At 61.0% G+C, this 17,227-nt stretch overlaps 3 protein-coding genes across 18 annotated transcripts; 2 read left to right on the top strand and 1 right to left on the bottom strand.

The window, feature by feature from the left end:
• Positions 1-93: 93 nt before the first annotated feature.
• shank3b (SH3 and multiple ankyrin repeat domains 3b) lies at positions 94-12,055 on the top strand. 14 transcript variants are annotated; one of them, XM_077709474.1, is made up of 29 exons: positions 94-109; positions 208-461; positions 691-728; positions 2,714-2,907; positions 4,188-4,770; positions 4,989-5,060; positions 5,177-5,285; positions 5,375-5,526; positions 5,602-5,731; positions 5,889-5,926; positions 6,001-6,117; positions 6,232-6,309; positions 6,457-6,523; positions 6,634-6,850; positions 6,931-7,127; positions 7,233-7,346; positions 7,421-7,496; positions 7,576-7,658; positions 7,736-7,860; positions 7,963-8,095; positions 8,173-8,253; positions 8,360-8,377; positions 8,588-8,718; positions 8,802-8,895; positions 8,956-9,504; positions 9,567-9,842; positions 9,926-11,039; positions 11,108-11,134; positions 11,396-12,055. In XM_077709474.1, exons 5-29 carry the CDS (start codon positions 4,192-4,194, stop codon positions 12,003-12,005), a joined length of 5,187 nt encoding a protein of 1,728 aa, XP_077565600.1. In that variant the 5' UTR covers positions 94-109; positions 208-461; positions 691-728; positions 2,714-2,907; positions 4,188-4,191; the 3' UTR covers positions 12,006-12,055. The 14 variants fall into 14 exon arrangements, with proteins under 14 accessions (XP_077565600.1, XP_077565610.1, XP_077565604.1 ...); XM_077709482.1 differs by lacking the exons at positions 94-109; positions 208-461 and having other exon boundaries at positions 485-728; positions 4,188-4,398; positions 4,567-4,606; positions 4,675-4,770; XM_077709480.1 differs by lacking the exons at positions 94-109; positions 208-461 and having other exon boundaries at positions 485-728; positions 4,188-4,398; positions 4,567-4,770.
• A 45-nt stretch (positions 12,056-12,100) lies between these two features.
• tymp (thymidine phosphorylase) lies at positions 12,101-16,097 on the top strand. Of its 2 annotated transcripts, none has more exons than XM_077709496.1 (10): positions 12,101-12,239; positions 13,519-13,734; positions 14,135-14,262; positions 14,377-14,579; positions 14,655-14,883; positions 14,953-15,071; positions 15,128-15,290; positions 15,359-15,586; positions 15,655-15,795; positions 15,866-16,097. In XM_077709496.1, the coding sequence occupies exons 3-10, from the start codon at positions 14,145-14,147 to the stop codon at positions 16,006-16,008; spliced, it is 1,344 nt and encodes a 447-aa protein (XP_077565622.1). In that variant the 5' UTR covers positions 12,101-12,239; positions 13,519-13,734; positions 14,135-14,144; the 3' UTR covers positions 16,009-16,097. The 2 variants fall into 2 exon arrangements, with proteins under 2 accessions (XP_077565622.1, XP_077565623.1); XM_077709497.1 differs by having other exon boundaries at positions 12,107-12,239; positions 14,139-14,262.
• Positions 16,056-17,157, bottom strand: lsm8 (LSM8 homolog, U6 small nuclear RNA associated). Of its 2 annotated transcripts, XM_077709505.1 has the most exons (5): positions 16,997-17,157; positions 16,772-16,914; positions 16,521-16,561; positions 16,321-16,448; positions 16,056-16,245 (listed from the first exon to the last, which is right to left on the bottom strand). In XM_077709505.1, the coding sequence occupies exons 2-5, from the start codon at positions 16,800-16,802 to the stop codon at positions 16,155-16,157; spliced, it is 291 nt and encodes a 96-aa protein (XP_077565631.1). In that variant the 5' UTR covers positions 16,803-16,914; positions 16,997-17,157; the 3' UTR covers positions 16,056-16,154. The 2 variants fall into 2 exon arrangements, with proteins under 2 accessions (XP_077565631.1, XP_077565630.1); XM_077709504.1 differs by lacking the exon at positions 16,997-17,157 and having other exon boundaries at positions 16,772-16,989.
• Positions 17,158-17,227: the final 70 nt, after the last annotated feature.

Consider the following 17,227-nt stretch of genomic DNA (forward strand, 5'->3'; position numbering starts at 1 on the left):
TTTCGAGATCGTCCACCGGAGGGCGCTGTTTCACTGCAGCCGCAAAGCCTCCTGTGATCCAATTTGGAAAACACTGCATATCTTTTTCGATATGAACACTGTTTTGCAAGTGAGTCACTTGATTTGAGTTCATGTTAACTGATATTGCAAAAGTTTATTGACAGTTTTTATTTATTTTTTTCCCAATCGTCCTTTTTATTTTGATAGAAACCTGAACCTGGACTGAAAGCCTACATTTGGCCACGGAGCAGCTTAAGTGCGGCGCCGGACTTTTTGAATGGTCCGGCCGTCTCATTTCCCACCATGCACCGGGTGGGCCGCGATTGCCGGAGCAAACTTCCCTCCTCCCTCGCCGCTCTGGCGCACGGTCGCCATGGCGACGGGGCCGCTCCTCCGCACCCACGCCGATCACCCCGATTCTCTCGCCGTGGATGTCGGCGAACGGGCGGGCGAGCGAGGAGGTGTGTTTTGAATCCCACGCGTTGGAGTGGGAGATAACGTGCGCATGCTCACGTGCAGGCGAGCGGGCGGGCGGGCGGGCGTGCGAGCGAGCGAGCGTGCGTGGGCCGGAGCCGTCAGCCTTCTGCTGGTCCTGCTTCTTCCTGGCTTGGTCTCCCGCTCTCCGCCAACTCCTCCTTCCTCTTTTTTTCCCTCTTCCATCATTCATCTTCCTTTTCTTCTCCCCATCAGCCATCGGGAGGATGGAGAAGAAGTCGCCGCTCCGCCGGGTGAGTCCCCGCACACGCCGGCCGGTCTCCTTCCACTTTTTTGTCGGAGGTCGCTGCCCCTTTTGGGCTGGCTTGTAGTCACCTGTCACGGCGCCGAGGTGGGGACGCGCCCTGCCGTCGCGGTACTCGAGCCGACCACTTTGTGTGAGTGACGGGAACGCAAGGTAAGACGAGCGGGGGGGGGGTTCACGCCGAGGGGGCCGGTTGAAGTTTTTTTTTTCTTTTCCGTCCCCCCCCCCCCTGAACTTTTCGGTTGGAATGTCCTTTTCCCTCAAAGCCGCTCGTCGGGAGGCACCCATTCTAATCGTGGGGCCTTGTGGACAAGCTCCTAGGGTTAGCCCAGAGGTATCCAAAGTGGTCCCGGAGGGCCGCTGTGGGTGGGTGGGTGCAGCTTTTGCTTCCAACCCATCCAACTCAAATAGTGCAAGCCATATGCAGAAAAACGAAGCACCTGACTGCACTTGTAGGATGCCAGATTGGTGGAAAGGTTCCCTCTTGCAGGTTGGAAGGAAAACCCGCACCCACTGCGGGCGGGCCTTCCTGGAAGAGTTTGGGGTCCAGTGTGTGAGCCCCTACCCCCTCACTGCCCCCCTGCTCTGACGTGATCATGTTTCTTGACCCCGGCATCTTGTGGCCTTGATATTGGCTGGCCTCCTGGATCCCTCCTGGATCCTTCCTGGATCCCTCCTGGATCCCTCCTGGATCCCTCCTGGATCCCTCCTGTTCATTCTGGTTCTTTGTAGCACAAAGTCTGGTCACCTTCTGGCCGCCCTGACACCCGGTCACTGACGTATTCGTGTCCACAACTTACGGCCGTCTCCCTTTCCCCGTAGGCTGGTCCCGGTCCCGGTGTTTTTTGATCCTCTTGGCTTTCTCCTCGCTGGCTGGTCTCCACCTCCACTTTTTCTCTTTTTTATTTGCCCTCTTTTTCTGTTCCCCGGCATGCGTTCCCCACCTCGCTGGCGCCGGCGCCGAGTTACGTAAGTGCCAGTGTGTAGGCCGTGGCAGATCTGAGAGGATCCGCTCATGCTAGGAGGGGAAGAGAAGGAAAATAAAAAAAAGACCACTCTGAGCAGGAAGTGCTTCTCTTTGGCACATCACATGGTTGTCTTGGTAACCGGCGAGTCTTCAGAGACAAGTCGGCGTCTCTCGTCCACCGGGCGAGATTTTCTTTTTGGGAGGGGGGGGGCCAAACGCAGAAGAACTACAATCCGTGGCGCTTGAGCCGCGAGCAATGTGAGAAACTTGACAAGATAACGCAAGAGAACCGTGGTGGGCTCCTGCCACTGGTTGCCATGGTAATGGGCAAAGGGAGCGCAGTCACCAAAGCAGGGGTTGTGACCGACGGCGAGCAGATCCGATGTGGATGGCTTCTGCCTCTTCCAAGTTTACCGGCGCTTCAACTTTCCCCACGGCGCTGAATTTCTCCATCGGGCCACTCCTGGTGGATGGAATGTAAACCCCCAAAGGCCCCCCACCACCACCACCACCACTCCCCCTAGCAGATGGCATCCGCTCCCAGATGTGGATGTGTTGAAAATGTCATCCCGGCTGATGGAATTGCATGCGACGGAGTGTGTGAAGTTTGCTTATCAGAGAGGTCCAGCTTTTCACCTTTTCCTTCCTTCCTTCCTGGCATCCGTTCCTTCGCCCACGCCGACAGGAAACGGGAAGCGTGAGTCACGGGAAGTGGCGCAATCTTTTTTCGGAGAGGGCTCGGAGGACCTTCTCCTGGCTCTTTTTTACTTTGCCGTCGGTGTGACAAAGTCTAACGTTAAGAGGAGTCCTCGTCGGTGGCCTTTGCGCTCCTCCATTTGTACGTGTCTCCAAATGGCTTCCAAAGCCAACGGCGGTGGTATTTGGTTGTCCACCCCCAGCTGATGCTTTTCTTTTCTCCTCTGTCGTCCCCTCCCTTCCCCTGGTCCACATCCTGGACCCCCCCCCCCCCCCACCCCTCACCCCCGTTTCCCTCTCGCCCTTGGCAGGATGGGCCGAGGGGCTCCGAGCACAGCGCCTGAAGATCCACCCGTGGCGGCCAGCGTCCGGCCGAGGCGTCCCGACCGGAACGCGCCGAGCCGACCCCTCCTCGCGGACCGGATCGGACCATCGGGAGCCTGAAGCGGGTTCGGCGGGATCAGATCGCGCTCCGGAAAAGTTGGGACGGGACCGGCGCCAGCAGGTAGGAGGGCCGCCCACTCCGATTCGACAAAACGGAACAATCGATGGACCTCGACGCCAAATTGAGAGCGCCAAGCGAGAAAAGCGCCTTTTCATTTTTGCGCGAGTAGTGAGTTCGGCAACGTTTTTGTCTTTGCGTCACGGGGCCCAAATTTGAGGGGGGTCAGCTAGTGACTGAAAGAACTAACGTCGGTGGCTTGACCCCGTGGAAGACAATGCGGGAAAGCTGGCCGGGCCCACGGGCTGCTCATGACTTATTCAACGTATGAGTGGAGCGCCGTGGCCGGCCCAAAATAAACCACTCAAAGTACCTCGATGACAGAGGGGGGCGTCTTTCACTCAGACCCTTTCCGCTCTCACGACAGTCTTGTTTGCCATCTAATCAATCCGATGAGCGCCTCAACCTTAAAATCCTCAGTTTCTTCTCCCCAATGTAAGAAGTCGTCATCCAGGGGGGGGGGGGGGACAAAAGGCTCATTGTGAATGCGGAATTTTAAAGTTGATTCTGGCGATATGGCTTTTTTCTCCAAATTACTCCCCGTAAAGTACAAGCGTATTATTCTGGAAACGTGTTGCCGTTTGTGACACTTGATTTGATACGGCCATTTCCGACTGCCGGGGGCCCCACTTTAAGAGCCAGTGGGCCCTCCGGCTCACGTCGCCCCAAACCGGGCGCCGGGCCAAATCTTTTGGCAAAGGCGGCGCCCGGCATTAGCCGACGTCCCGGATGCGTCGGAGCGGGACGGAAAAAGAGCGAGCGTCAGCGGGTAGGATGTCGTTTAAACACGGCAAACTGTGAAAATTTGTTCAGCTGCGTCGCCATAGCAACAGTGAGCATGTAGAACGCACGCACGCAGAGAGTGACACAGTGAGGTTAGCGCCGGATTCCCTGCTATCCCAGTTGCCGTGGCAACACGGCACCGCCGACTCGCCGGGAATCGAGCGCACGTCTCATTTGGGGCGCTGACGGGAGGAGAAGCCACTTTTGCCCCCCGGGGACACAATTGGACGAGTCCCCGGGGCCGGCCGGGAAAAGTTGTTTTGGGACTTTGAAGAATGGAAGCCGCAATTAGCGTTGCCGTCGACGACAAAGTTCAAATGTGAAAAACACAAGGAAGCATTTGGGATCAGACAGGAAAATGTCTCATCTCTCAGCAAGCTGTGACAAGGCTAGCGCATGTTATGATTTTCAATTGTGATATTTTGTTGAAGGTTAGGGGTTTGTGGTTTGGAGAGCCATCACGTTGACCGGTTTCCACTTTCACACTTTTTGTCCGCCAGCCACATGCCTGCCAGTCCGGCCGCTGACACCAAACATGATCGCCCACGCCAACAGGCGGTTACTAACGGCAACCCGCCAGGCTCTACCGTCGCCCGGGACGACGACGGCGGCGGCGGCGGCATTGGCGGCTTTGGCGGAATGGGCGTGGAGGACACGCCCTCCGGAAACAACGTGGTGGTCCGCGTGGGCATCCCGGACCTGCAGCAGACGGTAACGCGCACGGTAGTTCGCTGGCTGGCTCGCTCGCTCGCTCGCCCGTCCGCTGGGTTGGGTCGGCCCCGCCCGGATGCGGCGAGAGGGTGCGGTGGAAAAGGCGAGAGGCGGGTGAAAGTTTTTTTGCGTCAAACGTGTCCGTGTGTGCGTCTGTGGCTCTCTCAGAAGTGTTTGCGGCTGGACCCCGACTTGCCCGTTTGGAGCAGTAAGCAGAGGGTTCTGGTCACCTTGACTCAGTCTCTGTCGGATGTTTTGAACTATGGTCTCTTCCAGCCGGCGTTCAACGGCCGAGCTGGCAAGTTTCTGGACGAGGAGCGACTTTTCAAAGAGTACCCTCTCCCCCCCATCACGCCCATTCCCTACCTTGAGGTGGGTGGGCTTGAGGAGACACGCTGCACTGTGTTTGGAATCGTCGGTCTGCCGTGAGGGTTAGGCCCCCAACTATAAAAGAGTCAACACCCGGCCAGGCGTCCGTCTTCCAATTGGGCGAAGGGGAAGCACCCGACGATTACAAACACAGTCCCCCCCACCCGCCCCCACATGTTGTTTTCCGGATGGACACGCTGACCTCACGCCCCTTTTTCCAGTTTCGTTACAAACGCAGAATTTACACACAAAGTTACATAGACGACAAGCAGCTGGCCAAGCTTCACACCAAAGTAGGCAAAGAATTTTCCCGGGCCACCGCCACCGCCAATGACGCCACGTGCCAAACTGTCTGTCTGTCCCTCCCTCCCTCCCTCCCTCCGTCCGTGTGTGTGTCTGTCTTTCTCAGGCCAATCTCAAGCGCTTCATGGAACACGTCCACCAGAAGAATGTGGAGAAGGTTTCCAAATGGCTGGAGAAAGGCCTGGATCCCAACTTCCACGACTCGGACAGCGGAGGTGCGTGGCCGTTGTGCCCTTGGCTGGGTTAAACCCTGACCCTCTCTCTCTCCTCTCTCCCCTCTCTCTCCCCTCTTCCCTCTCCCCAGAGTGTCCGCTGACGCTGGCGGTCCAGCTGGAAGAGAGCTGCGAGCTCATCAAAGTCCTCCGCGGCGGCGGCGCTCACCTGGACTTCCGCACCAGAGACGGCATCACGGCCCTGCACCGGGCCGTCCTGTGCCGCAACGGCGCCGCCCTGACGGTGGGTGGAGCCGGCCGGCGTGGGCGGGGCGCCTCCGAGCCGCAGACGCCCGCTGACTCTGGGCTCCGGCGCTAGACCCTCCTGGACTTGGGCGCCTCTCCGGACTACAAGGACAGCAGGGGGCTGACTCCTCTGTATCACTCGGCCATGGTGGGCGGCGCCCCTTACTGCTGCGAGCTCCTACTCCAGGACCACGCCCTGCTGGGTAAGCGCACTCCCACTTTGCCAGCCTTTCCTAAGTTTGGGAAACATTTGAAGAAACGAGCGCTCCGTGGGCCGTTAATTCCATCCGTATTCATAATTCCACGGTTTGCTTGATGGAATTGGCAGTGATTGATGGCTGCCGGTTGTCACGGTTACAGGCATGACCGACGAGAACGGCTGGCAGGAAATCCATCAGGTGACGACGCCCGGTCGCCGGCGGAACCCCGGGCGCCCGACCAGTGGCCTAAAGCGTGACGCGTGCTTGTACAGGCCTGTCGCCACGGAAACGTGCAGCACCTGGAGCACCTGCTGTTCTACGGGGCCGACATGAGCTCCCAGAATGCTTCGGGAAACACGGCGCTGCACCTTTGCGCTCTGTACAACCAGGTAAGAAGTCGGTGGCTCGCGACCGGTGGGGCGCCCTCTAGCGGCCGCCGCGCGAGAACTTTGCTTTGCGGACGCCTACGCCCGGTGAATGGGCCGCCTTGCCGCCTCCCGCAGGACAGTTGCGCCAGAGTCTTGCTGTTCCGAGGAGGCGACAAGGACATCAAGAACTACAACAACCAGACGGCCTTTCAGGTCTGTAGTCTTCGGACCAAAGCCTTTGCCGCCGTCGACGGCAATAGACGTCCGGTTCAGCTTGAACCGAGATCCGTTGATGCTGAACTGGACTTCTCGCCGCTTGTTTTTGACCACCCTGCGTTAACTAACCGACGTTGTGCGCAGGTGGCCATCATCGCCGGGAACTTTGATTTGGCCGAAATCATCAAGGTGCACAAGAGCTCCGACGTCGGTGAGTGAAAAAAAAAAAAAAGTAACGGTATGGTAACCGTATGGTAACCGTATGGTATCTAGGGCTGGACGTTAAAGCAAAAGCGTGTGTGTTGTGTGTGTCCGTCCAAGTAGTCCCCTTTCGAGAATCTCCGTCCTATATCAAGCGGCGCCGCCTGGGAACCCTGCGCTACCCGGCGGGAAACGGCCTGGCCTCGCCGCGCTCCCTCATTCGCTCGGTCAGCGACAACGCCCTGGAAAGCCCCGCCTCCTCGCCCGGCCCATCCCTGCAAAGCTTGGAAACGCACCTGGACACGCACTCGCTGCGCCGACACGCGCGCAGGCTCAGGTGAGCGCCGCTTTCTACGCGCCTTGGACGGCCTCCGACTGCCTCCCCGAAGTCACCGGCGTTGCGGACGTCCGCCGCAGTCCGAGCGGCGCCGGAGGTCACGCGGACGGCAGCCCCCCGTCTTCGCCGCCCCCGGCCCCGCCCCGGCCGCTCACCCCGCAGTCCAGGAAGAGGAGGCTGTACAGCGCCGTGCCGGGGCGCACTTTCATCGCCACGCGCTCCCACGTACCCCAGGGGCCCGGCGAGATCCAGCTGCACCGCGGCGAGAGGGTCAAAGGTAAGAGTGGATGGCGCGCCCCGCCCGTCTCCATCCCCGGGGCCCGCCCGGGGCCCGCCCGGGGCCCGCTTAGGGCCCGCCCACTCACGCCTGGCCGCCGTGCAGTCCTGTCCATCGGCGAAGGCGGATTCTGGGAAGGGAACGTGAAAGGAAGAGCCGGTTGGTTTCCCGCCGACTGCGTGGAAGAAGTTCAGATGAGACAGTACGACCCCAGGCTGGGTAAAGACGCACGGCGGCCACAAAGCCACGCTCCCGGCGAGCGTGGGCAATTTATACCCAGTGTGTCTTTTCAGAGACTCGCGAGGACCGCACCAAGAGGCTCTTCCGACATTACACGGTGGGCTCGTACGACAACTACACCTCGTACAGGTGAGTCGGCGGCCGGGCCGCTCGCTTTGCCGCGCGGAAAGTGGGCTCACGGGCGCCGTGGCCTCCCCCTCGTCGTCAGCGATTACGCCATCGAGGAGAAGATGGCCGTCCTGCAGAAGCGAGAGAGCGAAGGCTTCGGTTTCGTCTTGAGGGGAGCCAAAGGTAGGAAGCCGGGTCGGGGCGGGGTGGGCTTTTGCCCCTCTCGCCTACGCTGAGCCGTCGTCCCCTTTTGTCCACAGCCGAGACGCCCATCGAGGAGTTTGCCCCCACGCCGGCGTTTCCCGCTCTGCAATACCTGGAGTCTGTGGATCAGGGCGGCGTGGCCTGGAGGGCGGGCCTCCGCACCGGAGATTTCCTCATCGAGGTTGGTCGGCGTCGTCGTCGGCGTCTCCGCGTCCTTCCCGCGTCCTTCCCGCGTCCTTCCCCTCCTCTGGCTGGAGCTTGAACGGCCCCGCCGTGTGCGCAGGTCAATGGCGCCGACGTGGTAAAGGTGGGCCATCGGCAGGTGGTGGGCCTGATCCGCCAGGGCGGGAGCCGCCTGCTCATGAAGGTGGTGTCCGTCTCTCGCAAGGCGGAGAGCGAACTGATCCGGAAGAAAGGTTGGTTTTCCTAAACGCACGGACGAGTCCGCCGTGGTCGGCGAGCCCGTTTCCATGCGGCCTTCCCTTTCTCCTAGCACCTCCCCCTCCCAAGCGGGCCCCCAGCACTTCGTTGACCCTACGATCCAAGTCCATGACGGCCGACCTGGAGGAGATAGGTACGTGTCGGTCCCCACGTTGCCCCCCCCCCCCCCCCCCACGCTCAATGGCGTGCCCGCCAGCTCAATATGTAAGAGGTCTTGTTGACTTTTTCCTTCTGCGCAGCCAGGAGGAGGCGCTTCGGTGAGTCATGTGATCGCGGAGCGTGCGTGCTGAGTCTTGCTCGAGGCGCTTGCGTTAGCCGTGTGTGTGTGTCCGCGTCCGTGTGTGTGTGTGATGAAAAGGATTCCATTCGAAAGCGGGTCCTCACACAGCTGTGTTGTCAGTAACCCCCAGTTGAATGTAATGTAAAGCCCAGAAATCGGAGACTTTTGACGAAATGTGGTCCCGCAGAGAAACTGGACGACATGTTGGCGGGGAACACGCAAGAAGTGGTCCTGCGCTCCCGGCCCCCCGACGACTTCCGGGCGGCCACGGTCAAGCAGAGACCCACCAGCCGCAGAATCACCCAGGCCGAGATCAACGTAAGAATGGACACGGCCGTCCTGGCGTAACACTGGCGTAACACTGGCGTAACACTGGCGTAACACTCTCTGCGCCCGTCCAGTCGCTGTTTGAGCGCCAAGGCCTGGTTCCGCCTTCGGGCCCGGAGAAGAGCACCATGGCGCTCCCCCGCGGGATGTCCAGGACCAAGAGCTTCGGTGAGTTCTTCTCCGCGTTTGTCCACGCTCGTCAATCACCCCTTAACCCCCCCCCCCCAGGCACCCCCGAGGACGAGCGCATCTCGGCCCTGGTCCACGAAAGTCGCTTCCCCCGCAGTTCGTCGCTCAGCGACGGCTTCATCCCGCCGCCCCCCCAGACGGCGCCGCCCCCTCCTCCGTCCCCGCTCTTCCTGCTGGATTCTGGCCCGCCGCCCTCCTTCCTCCCGCCGCCCCCGCCGGCCAGAGGGGAGGGCCTGACCCGCTCCAGCTTCAAGCCGGGGACGGAGGCCCGGCTGCAGGAGCCGGCCGACGCGCCGTCCAGGATCCACGCCGAGCGGCAGAGGAAGGCGCGCTCCATGATCATCCTGCAGGACACGCCGTCCCCGCCGCAGCCGGAGATGTCCGTGTCGCACAGCTCCACGCTGTCTCTGCACACCGCCTCGGCCTCCGCCGCCGCCGCCGCCGCCGCCCTGGGTCACTCGCCGCTGTCGCGACGCCGCGGGCGAGCCATCGAGAACCCGTACGCCAACGTGGGACAGCAGGCGCCCCCGGCCAAACCCCAGAGGAGGAAGTCCCCTCTGCTCAAACAGCTTCCCGTGGAGGAGCAAGGTAAGCCCGTCTGTCCGTGGGCCCGTCTATCGCTCTGAAAGCCGGCTTCCTCCCCCGGGCAGGCCTCAAGGAGTACGACGGAAAGTTGGAGGTGGGCGGCCCCAGCAGGGCGGAGCTTTACCAGCAGCAGGTCCTGTCGGAGCGCGCCCGGGTCCACGGCCGCCGCTCCTCCCTCTTCCTGTCCGTGGAGGGCGCCATCTCCGACAACCAGGCCCCCCCTCTCCTGACCCAGAGTCACTCCATGGACGACCTGGGCGAGCTGCCCCCGCCGGCGCCCGTCCTGTCGCCCTCTCCCACGCCGCACACCTTCCTGCACCCGCTGACCGGCAAGCCTCTGGGTAAGCGCCTGCCTGGCCTGGACGAGGAGCCCAAAAAACCTGGCCCAGACAGAGCTGGCTCAAACCTTGGCTTCCGTCCACAGATCCTTCGTCCCCGCTGGCCTTGGCCCTGGCGGCGCGCGAACGAGCGCTCACGGCTCGCACGCCCAGCCCCGAGCCCCGGGCCAAGCACTCGTCGGCCTCGGCCACGCCCGTACCCACGCCGGCCGCCAGTCCCGAGGGCCGCCCCAGGCGCACCCCCGCCGCCACCCCTCAGAGCAGCCCCGAGCCCCGCCCCGAGCCCCGCCCCGAGCCCCGCTCCGAGCCCCGTTCCGAGCCCCGTTCCAAGCGCGCCACCCCCCAGAGCAGCCCCGAGCCGCGCGGCAAGCGCGCCACCCCTCAGAGCAGCCCGGAGCTGCGGCGCAAGCGGGTCACCCCGCCGCCCTTCCCCGACGGGCGGCCGGAGCGCCCCGAGGCCGAGGGCGGGCCCACGTCGCCGGCGGCGCCCCCGGCCAAGGAGAGCCAGGGCCACTCTGCCGGCGCGGACAGGCGGCGGAGCCTGACCGTGGGCAGCTCGGAGGAAGAAGGCGGCGCCTACACGGTCACGCTGCCGCCCGCCTTGCTGTCGTCCAGCGACGAGGAGACCAGGGAGGAGCTGCGTCGGATCGGCCTGGTCACGCCGCCCCCCGCTTTTGCCGCCCCGCCGTCCCCGCTGGCCGCCGGCGAGGACGAGCCCCGCGACGGCTCGCTGCCCCCTTCCATCACCCTGGCCTCGGCCCCCGGGCCGCCGTCCTCGCCTCCCGGCGGCCACGCCTCCTCGGCCCTCAAGCCCCGTCTGCGTTCGCCCGTGGGGCGCGGGCGCTCGGCCCTCAGGGACCCGCTGCTCAAGCAGTCGTCGGACAGCGAGCTGCTCCCCTCCTCGCCCGCCTGCCCGGCCGCCGCCCGCCAGCCCCGCTACCTCTTCCAGCGGCGCTCCAAGCTGTGGGGGGGCGCGGGCTTGGAGGAGGAGGACCGGCCGGCGGCGCCGGGCGGCCAGGGCGGCCAGGGCGGCCAGGGCTCCGCCTCGTCCTCATCCTCGGCCTTGGAGTTGAGCGGCAGGGCCGAGTCGGGCCTGGATCTGGCCAACAGGCTCCACCTCCTCAACAAAGACAGCCACTCCTTGGGGGAGGAGCCCAGTCCCCTGGACCCCGGACGCAGGTCCCCCGTGGGCGGGGCCAGGTACGTGAGCCGTTGGCGTCGGGCGTGCGCGTGCGCCGTAACCGAGCGTGTGCTTGGTGTTCTTGCAGATGTGTGGACAGCGGAGAGAGAAAATCGTAGGTTTTTGTCTCTGGTAAACATTTCTTGTTATCTACGTGACTGTCGCGCCACTGCTAACAAGGCCGCCGTGAGAAAGAGCAGATAGCTTGGCTAATATTAGCGTGGCTTGACTAAAGCAAGAGAGGTTCCTTCCCCTTTGACTGACGCTGCACGCTAACCCCGCGCCCGTTAGCGGTCCAAATGGCTTAACTTAAGTGCGACGCGCACCGTGTCTGGGGGGGCGGATGCTAACACTCAATGCTCAACTGCCGCCGTAGGTTGTTCTCCAGTTTGGGCGAGCTGCACACCATCTCCCAGCGAGGCTACGGCGGCGGCGGCGCAACCACCTACACGGTCCGGCCCGGAAGCCGTTACCCCGTCAGCCGACGCAGCCCCTCGCCCTCCCCCTCGCCGTCGTCGCCCTCCCCCTCGGACAGGGCGGCGGGCCGCTCCCCCGAGCGCCCGGACCTGAGCTCGGGGCGCGGCCTGACCATCCTCAAGTCGTCCAGCCTCAGCCTGCCGTCGGAACCCAAGGAGGTGCGCTTCGTGATGCGCAGCGCCAGCGCCCGGACCCGCTCGCGCTCCCGCTCGCCCTCGCCCTCCCCGCACGCCTCGCCCTGCCCCTCGCCGGTGCTGAGCGGGCCCCTGCTGGCGCTGCGTCCCTGGCGGCAGCGCCCGCTGGGCCTGTGGAACAAGTACGACGTGGGCGACTGGCTGGAGAGCGTGGGTCTGGCCGAGCACCGCCAGCGCTTCCAGGATCACGAGATCGAGGGCTCGCACCTGCCCGCCCTCACCAAGGACGACTACGTGGAGCTGGGCGTCACCCGTCTGGGCCACCGCATCAACATCGAGCGGGCCCTCAGGCAGCTGTTGGACGCCGCCACCTGACCGCCGCCGTGGGTCCACTGGCCGTTCTGGCCGAGTCGGCCGGTCGATGATAGGCAAGGCAAACGTTTTTCCCTGGTCGAAACGTTTGTTAATGGCATCTCCTCTGTCTGTAGTCTGCCCATCTCACCATTATCATCATCATCATCATCTTCCCCATCCTCATCCTCACCATCTCCATCATCACTAATCCTCTGTGTTGACCATCCATCATGTCATTCCTCTTTTCATCTGGCGGTAAGTAACTTCCACATTTCATTGTCCCCTCCCCGATGCCAATGTCTTCTTTTGGTCTTTTAGCTCAGCCCATTCTGCCTGGCTGATCATAGAGTTGATTTTTTAAATTCTTTTTTTTTTTGTCTTTCTTCCAATGTTTATCAATGACCCTATGATATTATATTAGTCTTGATTTTGAATATGTCTGGCTTGAATGGACTCTATGCACGCAGCACTTGGGCGGCCACTCAAAGTCCCCGTAGAGTCAAAAGAAAGCCCTAAAATCGGAACAAGTCCAGCCTCTGCGGTCCGTGGCTTTCCCACGGGACGGCCGGGAAGTCGTCGCCGCCGCGGAGAGCATTTCTTGGGCCGCCCAAAACGCCGCCAGTGGCGGCTCGTGCGTAGAGTCCATCATCATCTTCTAGATTTGATGAGCAATGGTGTGATTGTGGTGACGATTCTATTTTCACTTTTGATTGGTCGCCGTGTACGTGATAAGTGTCCGTCCCTCCCTCCGTCGGTCAGTGGGTGGGAAATGGTGCTAGGCGTCCCAAGCCATCTGTACGGGGAGGAAGTCGTCACTAGCGCGTCATCTCCTAAGCAATGGCGGCGAAAAATTACAATCAAAAATGGGGGCTCGAGGTCAGAGGAGGAGGAGGAGGAGGAGGAGTTTCTGCCCCGCCATGAGGAGGTTTTTAGGAACTCGCCATCGGTGGAAACTTCCCCCAGTCCGGGAAGAGTACGGAAGTGGCCCTCCGGGTGGGTGGGACCGAAAACCACGGCGATAGATGCGTACGTTTCCCAAGCGGCGCGTGTATTTTTCTACTGGAGGCCCGTGAGCTAAGCTAGTGTCCGGGTGAGCTGGTCGTCTACACCATGTATCCATGTAGCTTGAATAGTTATCCTTAAAGGACCATCAAGCAATAGACTGCCTGCCATGAAGTGGTCACGGGTTCCCTTTTTTTTCTTGTTTTTCCCTCCCTGATGTTGACCGAACGTCACGTGAGCGCGCTGAAGAATGCTCCATTAATGATTACAAAAAATTGGTCGAAAAAGGCAAGTGAACTTTGACATTGATGGCAAACGAGTCGAGCGGGACGCTCCGCGTGGGTGTGTGCGACTTGTAGCTCGCGTACCAATGTGCATTGGATGAAAATGGTGCCGCCTAGGGGGTGATGGGGGAATGTTGTATCTTTGGGATGGCTTGGCTCTTTCTTTGTGCTCTTTTTCCTTCTTTACACAACATGCACACATGCATAGACTAAACGTGTCACATTTGTAATAAAGGCTTGTTTACCAGAAAGGCCCGTCCGTTCATAAGTGTCAGGCAGGCACGCCCCCGCTCCGGCCTTCGGAGATCCTCCGCGGAGTTCCTCGAACCGCCAGTCAACACGGCCCGAAATGCGACGCCCCCCCCGACGTCATCGGACAGCCTCGGGCGGGGGGAGGGGGTCAGGGTTCACCAGTGGCCCGTGGACATTTCTTCTGTTTTACGGTGTGGCGTCTTCATCCTCAGGTGAGTGCCGACACGGACGCGATCATTTTAGCATGATTATATTGGATGACATGTTAGGTTGCGTACTGGGGTAAAAAAACAACAACTTTTGGGCCCCAAATGAGCACTATGAGTTTGTGTCTGCTTTTACTGGAAAGGCATGAAAATGAATTCTTTTATTCAAGACATGCATGGCGGAAATAAATGACTGTTGGTGCTTGGTAACGGTGATGCCGTCGTTTGCCCATCAGACTTTGTTGCCATCATCCTAATCATAACATTCCTTGATAGCAAGGCCAAGCTTGTGTACTCGCTTGGCGGCAAATGAAATGAAAACCCTGAGAAAAAGTGCGTCGAAAGCCACCATTTGGCTCCCCTAAAAAATTTAACAACCAATGCTACCGAATGGCGTCCGTTCCAGGCAGGCGGCCATGTTGTCCATCCCGGAGCTGATCAAGAAGAAGCGAGACGGCGGCCAGCTGAGCGACGCCGACATCAAGTCCTTCGTGGAGGCCGTGACCCACGGGAGCATCCAGGACTGCCAAACGGGTGACGGACGCACAACACGCGTGCCGGTTGTCTGTGGCGAGGGTGGATGGGCTCGCCCGACTCTTGACGCCACGCCCACTGAAATGCCTTCTCTTCTTTTCTCTTCTCCGTCAGGCGCCATGCTGATGGCCATCTGGCAGCGGGGCATGGACTCGCGCGAGACCTCCACGCTGACCAGAGAGATGATGCTGTCCGGCCAAGTCATGTCGTGGCCCCCCGAGTGGGCGGGGCTGCTGGTGGACAAGCACTCCACGGGTGGCGTGGGCGACAAAGTCAGCCTGGTGTTGGCGCCGGCGCTCGCCGCCTGCGGATGCAAGGTGAGGCGCGACCGTGGAAACGCGACCGTGGCCTTTTGCCATCCGGTCCAATCCCCCCGGCGCCGTCCCCGTCAGGTGCCTATGATCAGCGGGCGGGGCTTGGCCCACACCGGAGGCACCCTGGACAAGCTGGAGTCCATCCCGGGCTTCGCCGTCTACCAATCGGCCCAGCGAGTGCGGGACATCCTGGGCCGGGTGGGCTGTTGCATCGTGGGTCAGACGGAAACGCTGGTGCCCGCCGACCGCGTCCTCTACGCCGCGCGCGACGTCACCGCCACCGTGGACAGCCTGCCTCTCATCGCGGGTAATAGCCGTTGGAGCGCCCCCCCCCGCCCCCCAAAGGCGTCCCACCGACCACTTTTCTCGCCGCCAGGCTCCATCATCTCCAAGAAAGGCGCCGAGTCGCTGACGGCGCTGGTCCTGGACGTCAAGTTCGGCCGCGCCGCGCTCTACAAAGACTCGGACGGCGCCAAGGAGCTGGCGCGGCTCTTGGTGAGCGCGTCCGGTGGCCCCGCCCCCACGCCGCGTTCACGCCCCGACTGTCGCAGGTGAAGGCGGGCAACGACTTGGGCGTACGCACGGCGGCGGTGCTGAGCCGCATGGACGGCGTGATCGGCCGCAGCGTGGGCGCCAGCCTGGAGGTGGTGGAATCCCTGGAGGCGCTCAAGGGCGCCGGGCCGCCCGACCTGATGGAGCTGGTGGTCACCTTGGGTAACGGCGCCCCTCCCTGTGCCCGCCGTGCTCTACTTGGCGCTTAACCACCGCCGGGCCCTTTCCAGGCGGCCTCCTGCTGGCCACGGCGGGCCTGGCGGCCGACCGGCGGGAGGGAGAGCTGCGGATTTCCCGCGCCGTGACGGGCGGAGACGCTCTGCTCAAGTTCCGGGCCATGATGGAGGCTCAGGGCGTCTCCGGGGAGACGGCCGGCGCGCTGTGCTCCCCCGACGCCGACTACTTCAAGATTCTCCGGAAGGCCCGCCATCGGCTGGAATTGAGCGTCCGGCGCGACGGTGAGCAAAAATGCTTTGCGTTCCGAATGGAAAGTGAACGCGTGGTACGCTATGTCCTCCCGGCCCAGGCGTGCCGACGGACGTGGACGGTTTGGTTTTGGCGCAAGTGCTGCACGAATTGGGGGCGGGCCGTTCAAAGGCCGGCCAGGCCCTCAATCACAGCGTGGGCGCCCAGTTGCTGCTCCCCCTGGGGCGGAAGGTCACCAAAGGTGGGGGGCCGAAGGGAGGCGGGGCTCCGTGGGGTGCGTACCCGGCTCCATCTCCTTTCTTTGATTTCAGGCACTCCGTGGCTGCGGGTGCACTACGAGGAGCCGGCCCCCAGTCCCGAGCAGATCCGGCGATTGCACGACGCCCTGGCGGTGGCGGTGGGCTCGGACGTGGAGCGGCCCAGGCCGGCTTTGGTCAAAGAAGTGCTGGTGTGACACAAATTGTGGGGGATGGATGCCATAGCATTGTCGCACACAGCGTCTCTCGATTTCAAAAACTTTATTAAAGCGTGGAGAGCACATGATCTGAAATATAAAAATTGAAGAAAAAAACAACAACAAACAAATCCGCTGGCGGTCTATCAATGGACGATGGAATTGAGCGGTTCGGCCCGGATGTTTCCCAGGTCCAGCGTGGAGTCCGTCTCCTCGTCGATTTCGCCAATCACGGCCCTGCCGCAGGAGAGAAGACGATGAGGAGGATGACGGCGGCGGCGCAGCACTCGAAAGACGGAAAAGTCCACTCACACGTTGTCCCCCCGCACAATGTAAAGTCCCAGAACCACTTGCTCCACGCCCTGACCCGAGCTGAAGACGCGCTCGTGACTCTCGTCCAGGATCAAGTTGATGGTCTGGTCGAAGCCCTTCAGCGTCCCCTACGGAAAAAGACGTCAATATACTTGATGAGGAAGTACTCGAGCAAATGATGCAAACTCCTTTCTCCTCACCACAATCATCCTGCCGTCTGACGTCACGATGGCCACCGTACCTGAGGGAGGGGCCAAACAACATTTCACATCAGCGATTAAGGATGACCACGCCAGCTGTGACAAAACGCAAGCATCGCAGCCGTTGATGTTGTTTTGTTTTAGTGAAAAAAGTCAAACGCGAACGATGAGCGCAAAAAAAAAGTCACATTGCTGCAAGTTAACATTAGCAGGAAAGGAGCACGCGAGTTCGGAAGCTAGCGGTAGCATACGGTTAATGTAGCTCTCCAACGCCGTGGACATGCTTCCGTTTCCCGATGGCGTGTTCCACCGTCCACTTTCCTCAACTCAAGACTTGAAATGTTGGATTTGAACAAAGTGGAAAGATGAACGGCGACAAAGTTCGGCGTTTGTGCTGTGAAACAGGAGCAACCAAACAACAGAAACTGTAAGTACAGACAGACGTTGAGAACGCCACGTCCGGTTCCGTTACACACCGCCAATAACTGTTTTCTTGTCTTAAAAAATGTCATTGAAGAAAAAAAAAGTCAACTATTTATAACCCGTCATTCATTCACAACCACCATAACAATAATAATAGTAGTAGGTATTTTTTTCCACACGTCGGGGCTCGCTCCTGAAACGTCACATCCGGTTAGTCAACGACTTTTCGCTTTAATATACGAGAAATTCCAAAACGTTTTTCACAATTTACATTCAGTAAATAC

The sequence above is a fragment of the Stigmatopora nigra genome, chromosome 23, assembly GCF_051989575.1.
Source record: "Stigmatopora nigra isolate UIUO_SnigA chromosome 23, RoL_Snig_1.1, whole genome shotgun sequence".
Lineage (NCBI taxonomy): Eukaryota > Metazoa > Chordata > Actinopteri > Syngnathiformes > Syngnathidae > Stigmatopora > Stigmatopora nigra.